The sequence below is a fragment of the Lagenorhynchus albirostris genome, chromosome 20 (assembly GCF_949774975.1).
Source record: "Lagenorhynchus albirostris chromosome 20, mLagAlb1.1, whole genome shotgun sequence".
Classification (NCBI taxonomy): domain Eukaryota; kingdom Metazoa; phylum Chordata; class Mammalia; order Artiodactyla; family Delphinidae; genus Lagenorhynchus; species Lagenorhynchus albirostris.
Genome location: NC_083114.1, coordinates 5911530 through 5926324, shown reverse-complemented (window position 1 = coordinate 5926324; position 14795 = coordinate 5911530). Strand labels below are relative to the sequence as shown.

Below are 14795 nucleotides of genomic sequence, written 5' to 3'. Positions count from 1 at the left end.
GAAAAAGAAAGGAAGAAAGAAGGAAGGAAAAAAGGAAAGAAAGAAAACATAGGCAGGTCAACAGATGACAGATGAGAGAGATAATAGATGAATGATAGATAGATATAAATAGATAGATAAATGATAGATGATAGATAGACATATAAGAGATAGATGGGTAGGAAGGAAAGGAGGAAGGAAGAAAGAAAGAAAATAAAGACACATAGGTAGATGACAGAGATGAGAGAGAGAGAGATAATAGATGAATGGCAGATAGATAGATAGATAGATAGATAGGGTGAGCATAACCCAGTCCATTAGGAGAGACAGGAACGATATATGAAATAATTAGGGGAGATAGCAGACAGCATTACCCTGAGTGCTAATGCGTGTTCTACGAACTCTAATCCCTGGAATGCTCCAGAGCTGTGAGAGAGCCACCAAGTGCGCTGGTCAGAAAAGACATCGTGGAGGAGGTGAGAGCTGAGGTTGTTTAAGGTTGTTAAGGTTTGGATGAGCACCAAACAGGGCATGCGACATTTTAACTCAACCCCACCCACTAAAACATCAGCTTCAAAAACAGGACCGAGTTCTTTGTGCAGTTGCTGTCCTTCCCCTGCTCCCTGTGCTGACTTCACCCTGAGCTCTCTTCACAGGGTTTGTCTGGGGTGAGGAGAGGAAAGGAGTGAAGGTCAGAAAGAGGCTTCACCAGCGTCACTCACAGCAGCCTATTCTGTTTCAGTATCTCCAGAGAACAAGCTAGAAACAAACATGGAACCATGGTGGAGTCCATTCGAGTGGCTCAGGGAACAGGGGAGGCTGGGAGATGGGGTTGAGCAGGGAGAGGAGGAACACAAGACCACTGGGAAGCTCTGACCTTGAGGTGTCAGGCCCCAGAAACGCTGCAGGCTGCAGGACTGAAGCAGGAGCGTGATGAAGACAAACGGTCTTTAAGGAAGACTCCCTGGGCAGCCAGATGAAGGGAGACAGGAAGAGACTGGAAGTGGGGGGAGGAACATTTTTAGGAAGAACATTGCAGTCGTTCAAACCAGAGAAGCAGAGAAGCCGGATAATGGGGTAGCAGAAACGGAAAAGAAAGATTGAGAGGCTTGAAAAAATTAAATGATACTTAGTGAACATGGGGAGGGCGTGGGTCGGTGGTGAAACAGAGGAGGAGGAAAGAGGAGAGTTTGGGCTTTGTCAAGGACCCTCACAATCCCCTCTGCCTCAGGAATTCTGTAGGGAGGCGTTGGGTAATGGGGTGGACTCAAGAACTGTGTGGAGGCTTGGGGAAAGGGTTAGGGTTAGGGTTTGCTTTACTCTACTAGTGCTGGTTGGAAAACCCATAAAACTAGCCACTTTCTCTGGAAATGGTTGCCGTTTTAGTGCTAAGACATTCTTCATATTATAGCAGCAATACTTTCCCCCTGGACCTCAATCTGGAGAGGCTATTGCTGAAACATCAAATGACTTTGAATCTGAAAGTATCTGGAATTCTGTGACTTCTCCATGGCATCAATACTATAGAACTCCCACTCCTTGAGAAACCCTGCTCTCTACGCTTCTGAAACGTTATCCTTCCACAATTCTAACTGATCTTGCCTTCTTGATCTCATTTTTGACCCCCTTTCATCACTTCAAGTTTTACTTTTATATGGATGACTCCTGAATCTGTTTTCCAGCTTAACCCAAGTTCTGGTAGTGTCTTTAACTAGGCAGTAGAGGCCTCTGTTTGGATGCCCTTCTCTCATATTCGGTCAATACTCTTCTCAGACAGTTCCTGCTGACTCCCTGTTTCCTTCCGGCCAGGTTCCTCATCGCATCAATACTAATCATCTTATTTTTCCCCGTAGGCCAGGGTGGACATCTTAAGACATCTTAATTGTTTCCTGTCCTTCCTTCCATCCTTCCAATCAGTCAGCAATGTTTATTCTTCCTTCAGCAATGCTCTCGCTTCCAGGCCTTCAACCTTATTCTGAGAGCCCTTATGCTGTCCCAGAAACTCACCGTCTTATGGCAAGGCAACAGCCCAGCCCAGCCCAGCTAATGGTACCATTGTGCTGTTGTGGTGACATCTTAATTGTTTCCTGTCAAAAAACGGGGCCACATGGAGTCCTGGGTTCTGCTCAGGCCCTTGGGGGTAAATGTGGGGTGACGATTATCCCCCTATGGAAACTCTACTTTCTTCTGTTTTATGTATTGGATTTCCATTTGATGAAAGGCATCCACAGCTTTAAAATGTTTTAAAACCACTGTTAGCTGGAGAAGCATGGATTTTGATTCTCAAAACTCTGACTTAGTGTTTATAACCTTTGACAGGTGGCGATATATATATAATGTGTGTATGTGATATACATATATGTAATGTGTGTATATGTGATAGTTGACAGGTTGTTTCTTGTTTGTTTGTTTGTTTGTTTTTCCTTTTGCGGTACGCGGGCCTCTCACTGTTGTGGCCTCTCCTGTTGTGGAGCACAGGCTCCGGACACACAGGCTCAGCGGCCATGGCTCACGGGCCCAGCCGCTCCGCGCGGCATGTGGGATCCTCCCGGACCGGGGCATGAACCCGTGTCCCCTGCGTCGGCAGGCGGACTCTCAACCACTGCGCCACCAGGGAAGACCCAGACAGGTTGTTTTATTATTTTACATATATATATGTGTGTGTGTGGCAGCCTGTCAAATGTCATGTATATATGGCAACCTGTCAAATGTCACAAATACTAAGCAGAAGTTCGGGAATATAAGCATGTCATATAAATGAAATATAAAATATATATTACGTTTTATTATATATACGTGTATATATACATATGTATACACACACACACACACACACACACACACACTCATGAATATAATACTAGCAATATCCACCTGCAGAATTTTTTTGAGCACACAAACACAATGCCTAGAACTTATGTCACCTCCTCAGGGAGACTGTGACTTCTCAATCTGAAATAGCTACATGTCCATTACATTTCAATAAAACAGAATGAATAAATAAATAGCCACATTACCCTCATGTTAAGACTCCATTGGGACTTATCACTACTGATAGTTTAGTGTTCGTTGTCTGTTTTCCCCGTTAGGATCCAAAACCCTGAGGATCGGGTCAATTCTCCCTTGTTCAGGGCTGAATCCTCATGACCTAGGACAACCCCTAACACATAGCACAGACTCAGAGTAGATTTGTTGCGTGAATAGAGAAATCACTTAATTCAAGGAGCTTAGTAAAAGGTGGGGTTGCTTCTTCCCTCTGTTTTCAAAGTCTGCCCCGCATCTAACCTAGCTTATGTGATGTTAGACTGGGTCTCCTAAAATACTGATTTAATCATGTTTTTCTCTGCTCCAAACCTCCAAAGATCTCTTATAATAATTCAAGCCTTTTCAGAACCATGACCCTCTTTATTAAATCAACTTTCATGCCAAAATGACACCTTTATTTTTCTCTGTACATACCATGACTTTGCTCATCCTTTGTCCATAATCCTTCCTCCTCCTGGAAAGCCCTTATCCTTCTGCTATGCCTGCACAGACACTGTTATCTTATTAAGCCATGATTCCAATGTATGTTCTGAAGATACCATGTACTTCTGTGAGATATCAATACTCCAGATCTTCTGGTTCTGTTCTTGTGTTCCTTCCACTACGCTAATGTTTGCCAGAATGCGTTCTGAGAAAATCAGGGGTCACATGAGAAAAAAAAAATCCTAGCCATATAACAAAGTTGAACTAATTTAATTTTGCCTGACTTCTCAGGGCCCTTAAAATGCCCTTATACATTGTAAATTGACCAAAGTGGGTTATAGAAAGCAGTGTTTTCCAAACTTGATTTACCAGAGAGTCTTGTCTTCAAGGAGCATCTCCCAGCTTTGGCATTCCATGAAATAAACTTTGGAAAGTGCTGTTGTAGTACTATGTGAAATTCACTTCTTTGGCAAAACGGGTCCATCTAGAGCACTTTGACCCACCCCTCTCTGAACTGCATAACATTTGTGATCTATATTTATCCATTGGAACCACTGCTCATGTAGCAATTTACCTGTTTTATTTGTATGCCTTATCTCCACAACCTAACTAGAAGCTCTTAGAGGGACTGAGCCTCTCTGGGTCTAGCACGTGAGCTATGCATGGAGCAGATAGTCAAAAACTGCCCACTGAGTAAATGAATGGACTTTTCGACTATTTGCATGTTCTGAGCACATCAGTGATGTTTCCTTGCCAATGGCCTTGAGTGTCTCCCAGCCGTCTCTCCCTTTATATGGCTCCATGGTTTACTAGTTCACACTGAATGGCCAGAGTGGTTTTCACTTTTAGGACAGATATACCATCTCCCATCTGAAATTATCCCCTTACTCTCATTTAAAAAGATTTACCTGTAGTTTATTTCCAAAAGAGGTTATCCCTTCCCACCCACATCTCCAGCTTCCCATCACTCTGGGAAACCTGGGTATTTTGCATGAATTCAAAGAGACAGACATAAACTTTTTCATCAGCACATGCCGAAGGCTGAGTGGAAGGATTTTTGTCTGTATGGTGCAAGAAATATAATATTTTATTCGTTTCCTGGGATTTTGAAAGCTACAGAATCAATACAAGCCTGATGACATTTTAAAGGGATTTTGGTCGAAGTGTCTTGAAAAGGTTCTGTTTGATCCCATGACTTATGTTGGCACCCAAAGCCATCAAAATTTTAATTGTCCTTGAAATTTTAATACGAGTTTCTAACCATTGGTCTTTAGGGAACTGGAAGTTCTACAATAAAGGGGATGGAAGATTACTTAGATGCGTAACAGTAAGCCCAGCAGATAGTAATTTAATCTTTGTACATTTTGTTGCAGTCTTGCGGCAACATCTACAAGGGCCTTGCTCAGACCGGTGCCTGGGGCTGTTTTGATGAGTTTAATCGAATCTCCGTGGAGGTCTTGTCAGTGGTGGCTGTGCAGGTATGGGGGCCAGAACTTGATGGGAGCGCTGTGGTCTTCGTGCCAAGCACTGAGGACTTGTACATCCTCTTGCTTTTACCCTCTTCTCATCCACTTGCCTCTACCCTTTCCCCTGTTGCACTTCCTGACCTTTCTTCCACCTGCTAAAATCAGGCCTGGGTGCAGGATAAGGGTATTGTGCTGGTCCCTACCAAGATGGATCCATTTACTGGCCATGATTTTCCATTTCCTCCTCTGTGAAACAGGAAGAAAGAACATCCATGCACCTGCTTCATAGGGGTAGGAAAGGATCCAAAAAGATGGCAGAGCCCAGCTCCTTAGAAGAGGCACAGACTTGGGAAGTTGTCAGACCAGGACTTGAAATTCAGCTCATCCGTTTCCTTGCTGAGCATCCTAGCCAGGCGCCCCACCTCCCTCAGCCTCGCTCACCTAATTATGGACAAAGTGAGGGGGCAGCATGAGTGTTGTTGGATGAAGAAAATCAGTTTTTGGTTAGATTTCCCCTAAGCATGGCACTTGTCTTTCAGGTCATCCAGGAAGCGCTTACTAAACACCTACAGCGTAGTCAGTGCTGTGCTCAAGGCCAGTGTGAAGGGTCCCCAGTTGAATAGGACACTATTCCTAACTTCAAAAATCTTGAGTTCTTGAGACACTCTTCAATGTTCTAGATGTGATTTGATTTCTGTTATCTTGAAGCCAGGCCTTGAAAAGATGGAGAGGATTTGGATTTGGGTAAGGATCCCATAGACAGTGGGAGCAGCAGAAAGAGCGGGGGTAGAAAAAAGTGAACAAACCTTTGCTGAAAGTCTGCTTTGTACCAACTTGCTGATGCTTGTCTGCATTGTTTCTTGGTGAAGCTCCTGAAAGTTGCAGAAATGTAGGTTCTTCTCTTGTTCCCAGGAGTGATACGGGGTCTTCCCTTTCCTTAGGGTTGTTTGATTCAGTAGGAGTAGGTAGAAGAAGTAAGTCACAGAGCTGCCTGAACACCCTCTCAGCTGAAAACCTTTGACTGGCTTGGTTCACAAGAGCTGATTGTGCCGTCACACTGGCAGCCTGACGTTGGCTGCCACGAAATGGGCAAATCCTACAGGGGCATTTGTTTTTCCCCGGAGAGCTGGTTGTTACACGTTTACCAGCACACCTCTGCCTCGTGAGAATATGAGGCCGGTGTTGCCAGATCTTTTACATTTTAAGGAGAAGCTGAGAGTCCAGATTTTTATTAAAAATCTCTAGATTTCTAAAAGTTGGCAATTTATTTAATCAAAAACAAAACCTGAGCTGAACAAACAAAACACGTCCACTGACTGCATTCACCTGCAAGTAGTCACCTCACAACTTGGAACCAGGCATGATGCTTCTGTAAAGACTGTTTGAGTTTTGTGATATAAGATGTAGAGTAAAAGAAAATGAACCTTTCTTGAAGTACTAATTCTAGGCCTAGAACGGTTCTGAAAATCAAGAGGGAAGCATAAGCTTCTTGCCACAGTGTCTATTGGGATCGATAACCCATAATTATTTCTACCCATCTTTATGTCCACCTCTTTCATCTTTGCTTTTATGATTTTCTGCCCCCTTTCCTGGCTTCTTCCCACAGCTTCTGGAGAGCACTTCTTGTTCTCATCAGCTAGGCTGTGCTGCTGTTACTGCCTCACTTAAACCCAGGACCATTCATCATGAATAGTCACACCTGTGGTGTCCCGATGCAGCACCCAGTGTCTGTGGTTGCTGACAGGCTGTCTCCATGTGTCCCCACAAGGAGCCCAGGGGAAGAGCAAAAGGTGGGAGCCACAACAAGGTCAGCAGAGACCTCTTCTTGGGCTCCAGAGGTATGAACAAGTTCCACATGGAATTCGGCTTTTAAAAGAAGCAGGTTCTTGTAGAGTGGAGTTAGCCAGACAAGGCAGGGGAGAAGTGGTTATGTGTGTAAGCTCTGAAACCACACTGCCAGTGTTCAGTTCTGGTTCTGCCACTTTACTAGCTGTGTGACCTTGGGCAAATCCATGTCTCAAGTACCACATTTGTAAAGGGAGTTAATAATACTAATACCTACTAGATGCAGTTGTAGTAATTATTGAGTTAACATATGTAAAGCACTTAAAACAAAGCCCTACACATAGTAGGCACACAATAAATGTTAGTCTCTGTTATGATGGTGATGGTGATGGTCGTGGTAATGGTGGTGGTGATGTTGATGGTGGTGGTGGTGATGCTGATGGTGATGGTGATGACCATGGTGATGGTGGTAATGGTGGTGGTGATGATGATGGTGATGACCACGATGATGATGATGGTGGGGGTGGGGGTGATGTTCATCATTACTATCATTATTACCTGAACCCTGCAGGAAATGGGTTGAAGAAAAGTAGAAGGTTGGAACACAGCACAGGGAAGAAGGGTCTACTCCCTGGTCTCAGCAGTCTCCCCTGCACTGTTCACTCCTTCTCAGCCGGCCAGGCTCTGGCTATCTTAACAAACTTAACAGTGTCCTAACCGATGAGGCAGTGCCCAACAGCCGCTGTCCCCAGTGCATAGTAGACAGATGCTGTGCATTTGCCTTACAGTATTTTGAAATTGCCAAACACAAGGTCAGTGATGAGTTCAAGATTAATTCCCTTTTGCTTCTGGAATTAAATGAAATAAATTCAATCTGGAATTCCCTGATGCTTCCACACTCTCGTCTAGGAATACATCATAGGAAACATTCTCAAGAAAGTGGTCTGACAACAACCTGGGCAAAATCTGAGCTAGTACCATTTAAAATCATAGACCCATCCAAGGAGAAAATTGCACTAACTGTTCACGCTGCAATCCAGGCTGGCATATTGGTGCAGAAGCTGCACCAGCTGTGACAGTTCTACCCGCCTTACCTCTCCTCTCCTGCCTCTCCTCCTTTCCTCTCCTCACATGTCTGTGCCCCTCTTCCCAGTAACTTCTACAAAAGTGAGCATGCCTCGATATTCTTGGAGGTGGAAATTTTCATGTCTCTGTCAGATTGGTCAAGCAGAATTGCATATCCAATTGGGAAAACTGTGGCAATTCCAAGAACAATTACTCTGTTATTTTTAAAACGTATAAGTTACTACATACTTTTTGGGGGAATTTTGCCACTACTATTGCAATCAACTCCCTAGGCCTTGGGTTATCTGGGCCAGGGGACATGTGTCACTACTCTGTACCTCCAGCCCCTGGTCCCCCTCCACACTGCCTGGTCAGGCATTGCTGCCACTTTGTCCCTTCCACAGGTACGAGCCCTGGCAGTGGGCTGGGCTGGGGCAGCAAGTGGCTAGAAGCAGCAGAGCAGCTAGCAGGGACTCGGGAGCCCATCATAGCAGTGTTCCAAGTACTCAAGGAGCTGAACAAATGCTAGCCTCTCAGAGCCAAGGGAACTCTCATGTAACACCCTTTATATAGGAGTTTAAGGTCTAAGGTAAAAACATAGAAATATTTTTTTAAATGTTAAAAGTGATGAGTGGTTTGTATTTCCTGAAGGCAGCAGACTCTAATCTGCCACTGCAGAGAGAAGCATGGAGTGAGCCAGGCAGGATTTTAATAATGCATGGCATTTGGGGGCAAAGGCTGGAGAAGAGAATGACCCCAGGGGACCACAGAATGAATGGGCCACTTCCCTAGAATGTAGGGGGGCAACATAGAGGGGTGTGGAGAAAAAGCTGAGAGGAGGAGCATAACCTAGGGCTAGCCGATGACCTCCTTAAAATTTATCACCTGCGGGTAAGATGGGATGACTTTGATTCTTCACCAGTGTGTCTGATGCAAGGCCCTACCTGGGTGGGAGGGTATAGGGGCAGAACCGTCTGTGATCACCAACTTCCAGTCTTTGGAGGGAAAGATGTCATTCTTAAGATATCCAGTCAAGCCACTGTGGTCAGACAAGCACACGTGGCTTGTGTAGATAGCAGGACTGATCATTTGATGTCAGAGCTGGGCTGCAATATAGAGAAGTAAGACCTACACATGCATCTAAAATATAAGGCAGGAAGGAAGTTCCATTCAAGAGGTGCAGTTAAAGCCTGTAGAAACTGAAAGAAAGTGAGCCCATCTAGTCAAGAGGCAGTGGAGGGTCATGAATTGGAACGGGGCATTGTGGTCCCGGGGCAAGGCCACTCCTGAGAATGGACAGTGGAGGTTGCCGGGTCGGGTGGTGGCAGCTAGCCCCGTGCTGCTCCAGCGGCGGACCAGCAGCATCAGCATCCTCTGGGCACCTATTAGAAACGCAGACTCTCAAACCCACCATATACCTGCTGTAACAGAATCTGCGTTTTCACAAGACGCCCAGTGGGTCATAGGCACCATGAAGTTGGAGACAAGCTGCCCTGGGTGTGGTATTCTCCACCCTGGTTGCACGTTAGAATTGCCTGGCAATTCTGAAAAATAGCAGTGCACAAATGCACAGTCTCCACCCCAAAGATTTTGATTTCATTGGTCTGGGGCAGGACCTAGGCATCAAAGTTCAAAAAAAACCTTGCTGCATGGTTCTCATGTTCAGCAAACATTGAGAACCAGAGTTGAGAGGGAGACTGTGAAGTAAAGAGAAAATGCTTGAGGACCGTGGAGCTTGGGTTCACACCAAGACCCACAGGATCAAGCCTGGCTGGTCCAGGTGAGTGGGCTGCAGGGACATGTCCTCTCCATGGCAGGTGGGGCAGAAGGATCGGAGGACTCAGGCTCCTTGAGAGGTGGAGGGGGGTCAGTCTGCAGGTGTGAATGGAGACACCTGGGCAGAAGCAAGTACAAGTAGAAATAGAAGAACTGACTGGACTGCAGTGGTTCTTGGACTTCAGCATGCATCAGAATCACCCGGAGGGCTTATTAAAAGATGCTTTGTTGGACCACACCACCAGAATTTCTGATTTGGTCAGTCTGGGCTGGGGCCAAGAATGTGCATGCGAATTTGGTAGGACCCAGGGACACAGGTGTGGAATGGTGGACAAGTCACTTATATCTTCTTGACCTCAGTTTCCTCATTGGTAAAATGTTTGGTCCAGATCATGGTTTTCTCAGCTTAGGCACTAAGGCTGTCTTAGGCCTGAAAATTCTTTGTTGCAAGGATCTGTCTTGTGCGTTTCAGGATGTTTAGCTACATCCCTGGCCTCTACCCACTAGACGCAAGCAGCAACCTCCCCCCTAGTTGTGACAACAAACATGTCTCCATATGTGGCCAAATGTGCCCTGGGGAGGGCAGGTGCAAAATCACCCCCAGTAGAGGACACTGGTTTCTACATAGCTCTCCATTTTTGCTCGTTTTCTTAATGGGTGGAGAAAGCACCTTTTTTATTTCATGGAAACCTATGTCTCTAAATTGTAACAAGCATGATTATTTTCAGAGCAAAACAAATTTCTCTGAAATGGTATGTATTAGATGAGGAGCTGTGTGTGGCTGGCAGTGTTCCTACTGGTAGAAGGCCGTGTGGGGAAGTGGCTAAAAGTATATGCTTTGGCCCCAGACTGCCCAATTTTAACGCAGGTTGCCCCGCTTACCAACTGTTGGACATCTGGCAAGTTTCATTTTTCTTTTAACTTTTTATTTTGAATTTATTTTAGAATTGTAGGAAATCATAGAAAACCAATTACAGAAAAGTTGCAAAATAGTATAGAGTTCCCTCATGCCTCCCCTAACGCCTGCATCTTCCAGGACTGTAGCACAGTCTTCACTGCCTTCAGCCTCAGTTTCCCCATCTATGAAATGAGGATCCACCCATCTCATACAGCTGTTGAAAGGACTGAATGGGTTAATTCATATAAAATTCTCAGAAGAGCGCCTGGTACATATCAAGGGCTCAGTAAATGACAGTTATTATTCCGCTGTTGTTCCCTATGGCAAAAGTGATGAGTCTCTAGTGGGGAAACGGACCCCCACGAGTGAGGAGTGTACCTGGCACCTTAGATACAATCCGTACCTACCTGTGTGTGCACCACCACCTGGCTGGGCTGCAGTTTAATCCGTATGATCCCGGTTCACCTGCTTCTACCCACCCCCCCACCCCACCGCCTCCTGAAGGACCTCCGGACTTTACCAGGCCCCCTGGACCCTGGGCACTGTTACAGTCCAGTGGCTTGTTCTGTGGACCTCAGCTGCTTTTAAGGCAGCAAGGAAATGCCAGGCAGACGGCCTCCTGTCCTGCGTGAGCCGGGCCATCAGAGGCTGCTCTCAGCAGTGAGCTCCAGCCTTAACTGCCTCCTCGAGTCTGTCCAACACTCTCCCTCAAGAGCCCCCACGGAATTGTACACAAAAGCACAGATGCTGCAAGTCCTACAGTGCCTCACAGATTCTCACTGAGCGTGAGGTGTCTGGGCCTCGGGGTGCAGGAGAGTGCTGAGCCAGAGCGAGTGGCGGAAAGGGTCCCGGGCTCTGGCCTTAGCCCAAAGGTGTCAGAGCCATTTGCAAGTAGTAATGAAAGTCCCTTCCCTACTCCGCCACAAGGAGAGAGCTCTGTGTATTTTACAGGTGGCAGGACCGGGGCGGAAGGAGAGACCCCAGCCTTCCCCACTCGCAGGCCTCGCGGGGTGATGAGGGTGGCGAGAGGCCCCATGGCCCAGCAGTGCTACGAGTGCCACGGGAACCAGCAGAGCCCAAGCTGGCCAACGTGCTGGGTGCTGGAGGCTGCCTCTGCCAGGACACACTGACATGCTGTGCGCGGAAAAGACGTTTCAGCCTCCAGCTAACTGCTGTGAGCTCAGACATGTTCTGTCATCAGAACTTCACTTGGGAAAGCAGCGGAATCGCAACTGTGGACCCGCCAGGCGCTCTGGCAGATGCCGCCCTTCCAGGCACTGGAGAGAGCCTCGCCCGCGGTGGATGGCCCAGCGGCCTTCAGGCTCTCTTCCTCTCTCTCTCCTTCTCTCTCTCTGTCTCTGTGTGGCTGTCTCTCTGGTCCAGCTGTCTCTCTGTTTCTGTCTCTCTCTTTTATAAGTGTTCCAGCTTTAATTCTCTCTGTCTCTGTCTGTCTCTCTCTTTCTTTTGTTTATGGTCCAGCTCTCTCTCTCTCCCTCCCTCTCCTTCTCTGTATCTCTATCTCTATCTCTCTCTGGTACGTGGTCCAGCTGGCTCTCTGTCTCTCTCTTGTTTAAGATCCAACTGTTCCTCTCTCCTTCTCTCTTATATACACTCCAGCTGTTTTTCTCTGTGCTTCTCTCTTTCTCTCTCTCTCTCTCTCTCTCTCTCTGTCTGTCTTTCTGTCTCTGTCTCTGTCCCTCTCACTCACACACACACACACGCACACACACATATCCCTGCAGCCCAACTCCACGGAACCCCTGACTATTCTAAACACCCTGATCACAGCTGATATGCATGGAGCCTCATTCAAACCTTTGCCCTGGCCCCAGCTTCCCGGCTTTGCTCTCAAGAGCCCTGAGAGGCTAGAAATACTCAGAGACATTCCAGGCCTGGCTGGACAAGTGAGCCCCTTTTGTCTTCCCTTCTTCTTTTGCTGATCATTATCACACACGCTCTTCCAAAGCACCAGATGTTCATTTCTGTCTCTCCTTCCACTGCTATAAGTATGATCTAGAATCTAGATCTAACTAGGTCCACCTTCAGCTTATTAAATCCCCTCCGGCTCCAGACCACGTTTAAGGAAAAGTCTAATCTCTTTAGAAAGGCACGCATAGCCCCTGGGGATCTGACCCAGCCTCCCTTTGCTTTGTCCCCCCCTTCTCACCATACCCTCCATCCCTACCGGAGTCTCCTGTGTTTTCCAGGTTCGTTCCAGAGATGTAGACGGAGGGGTAGCCGAGAGGGTTAGATCCAGATGAGGACACACTGCAGTGATGGCGGCGGTCACATCAAGAGTGCCCATGTTAGCTGCTATTTTTGAGCGTTTTCTGTGTGCTAAACTCCTTGCGGACTTTATTTCATTTACTCCTAGAACAAGCCTAGGGGGTAGGTCCTAGCGTTCTCTCCACCATGTAGTAGCTAAGAGCCCAGGCTCCAGAATCCACATGCCTGGATTCAGATGCAGACGCCAGCACTTAGCAGCTGTGTAGGGCTCAGCAAACTACTCTACCTCTTGGGATGATGGTACTAAAGAGCCCGCGCTCAGAGCATCCTGGTGAGGATCACATGACATAATACAGAACAATGCTCAAGACAGCGGTCAGTGTGGACAGGACTGGCGGTCAGGGTTGTTTGCTGTTCACCCCCAACCTCTTAGGCACCATGTGATAAGCGTGGATATGGGGATACGGGTGGCCAGATTTCTTTTGGACATGCACCCAGTGCCCATCGGTAAAGAGCCCAGGGCGCAGTCGCCAGTCCTGTCCTTCCATGAAGGGGGGCCCAGAGCAAGTGTTTGTGTTGTGTGACCACAGGGTCCCAGCCTTAGCTACCGCTCCGCCTCTGGTACGCAGAGGGAGCATTTTCCGATGACTTGTTCACCAGGTAAAAAGCATTCAAGATGCAATTCGAGATAAGAAGCAGCGGTTCAACTTCCTTGGAGAGGAGATTAGCCTGAACCCTTCTGTGGGCATCTTCATCACCATGAACCCAGGCTACGCCGGCCGCACGGAGCTGCCAGAAAACCTCAAGACTCTGTTCAGGTGAGCGTCTGCTCTGCCCCGTGCAAGGGCCCCGGAGAGAAGCTTCTTTTATTTTTTCCACTGAAAATGTATGACATATACATTAAAAGAAATGTGGAACATATAAAAAGGTAGATTTTACAAAACCACGTTTAATGCCATCACCAGTAAAATTATTTTTTGCTTAATTGTGTTCTTTTCTTTACAGGCATATAAAGTCATGCATTTGTAGTCTACGTGTGTGGTCTACACACAGTTTTGTATTTTCATTTCATAGTCTATCATAATCCTATCATAAATGGTTTCTTCTTCTGTTAGGTATTCTTAAGAAATCTCATTTCATGACTGCATTTTATTCTGTCAAATGCATGGTCCACAGTGTAATTAACTAGTCCACAGTAGTTAAATATAACAGTTAAAATAAATTTATTCATCATGGTATAATATACATAAGTATTTTTTTTGTATGCATGATTATTTTCTTTGGCTAGCTTCCCAGGAATGGAATCACTGAATTAACAGGGAGGAACTTTTTTAAGGCTCTTGATACACATTACCGAATTGCTTTCTACAAAGAGCTGTGCTGAATGATCGTCTCACAGGTGACACATGATAGCACCTCTTTTATTTTACCTTTGCCACCAGTGGATATTGCCACGCTTTTAAATCTTCTTTATTGAGATAGGAAAACACAAAAGCATTTCCTAGCAGGGGCTGGAGTCTTCGTTCTTTTTTCAGAAAAGAGAAGTCAGCCCAACAAAGAGAAAGCTGAAAGATCCTTCATGGCTTCTGATTGTCTGTCTACTGAACTGGTACCTGAGAGGGAGGCTGTGAGAGCGAAAACAAAGCTGTCTGTCTCGTCTTTAGACTGAGACCCAGCACTCTCTGTTGCGGACACAGAGGCCCAGGAGGCCACTGGAAAGCTCCCTGTGTCCTTCATTCCCTCACTTTCACTGCTCCAGGGGTGGGGCGGTACCTCCTCCTTAAGGCAGGTCCCCACCTTAACTAAGAATGTCAGCAGGCTGTGGGAACTGGTGCCACAGAGTACTATACTGATCACTATTTGCTTATGCAAAGTATTTATTAAGTAAACTGTGTGCTATGAACAATACTGGACAGGGGTTATCACCCTGATAAGAATTATTCCTCACACTTTTTCCGCTGAATTTAAAGGGAACATATACCCATAGAAGAAAATTTGGGGGAAAAACAGAAAAGTACTTGTAAAAATAACAAGTACAAACATCTACTTTCACATTTAACTCTCACAAAAACCCTATGAGGTAGATACTATTAGGATCCCCCTTTAAACTGTGAGAAAACAGATTCAGCAGA

At 46.2% G+C, this 14795-nt stretch overlaps 1 protein-coding gene across 1 annotated transcript in view; it reads left to right on the top strand.

Moving 5' to 3' along the window:
• The window catches only part of DNAH9 (dynein axonemal heavy chain 9), a 298757-nt gene that overhangs the window by 108140 nt on the left and 175822 nt on the right, over positions 1 to 14795 (top strand). Inside the window, 2 exon segments of the mRNA XM_060132968.1 lie at positions 4821 to 4925; positions 13324 to 13481. Coding sequence (XP_059988951.1) covers positions 4821 to 4925; positions 13324 to 13481 — 263 coding nt within the window.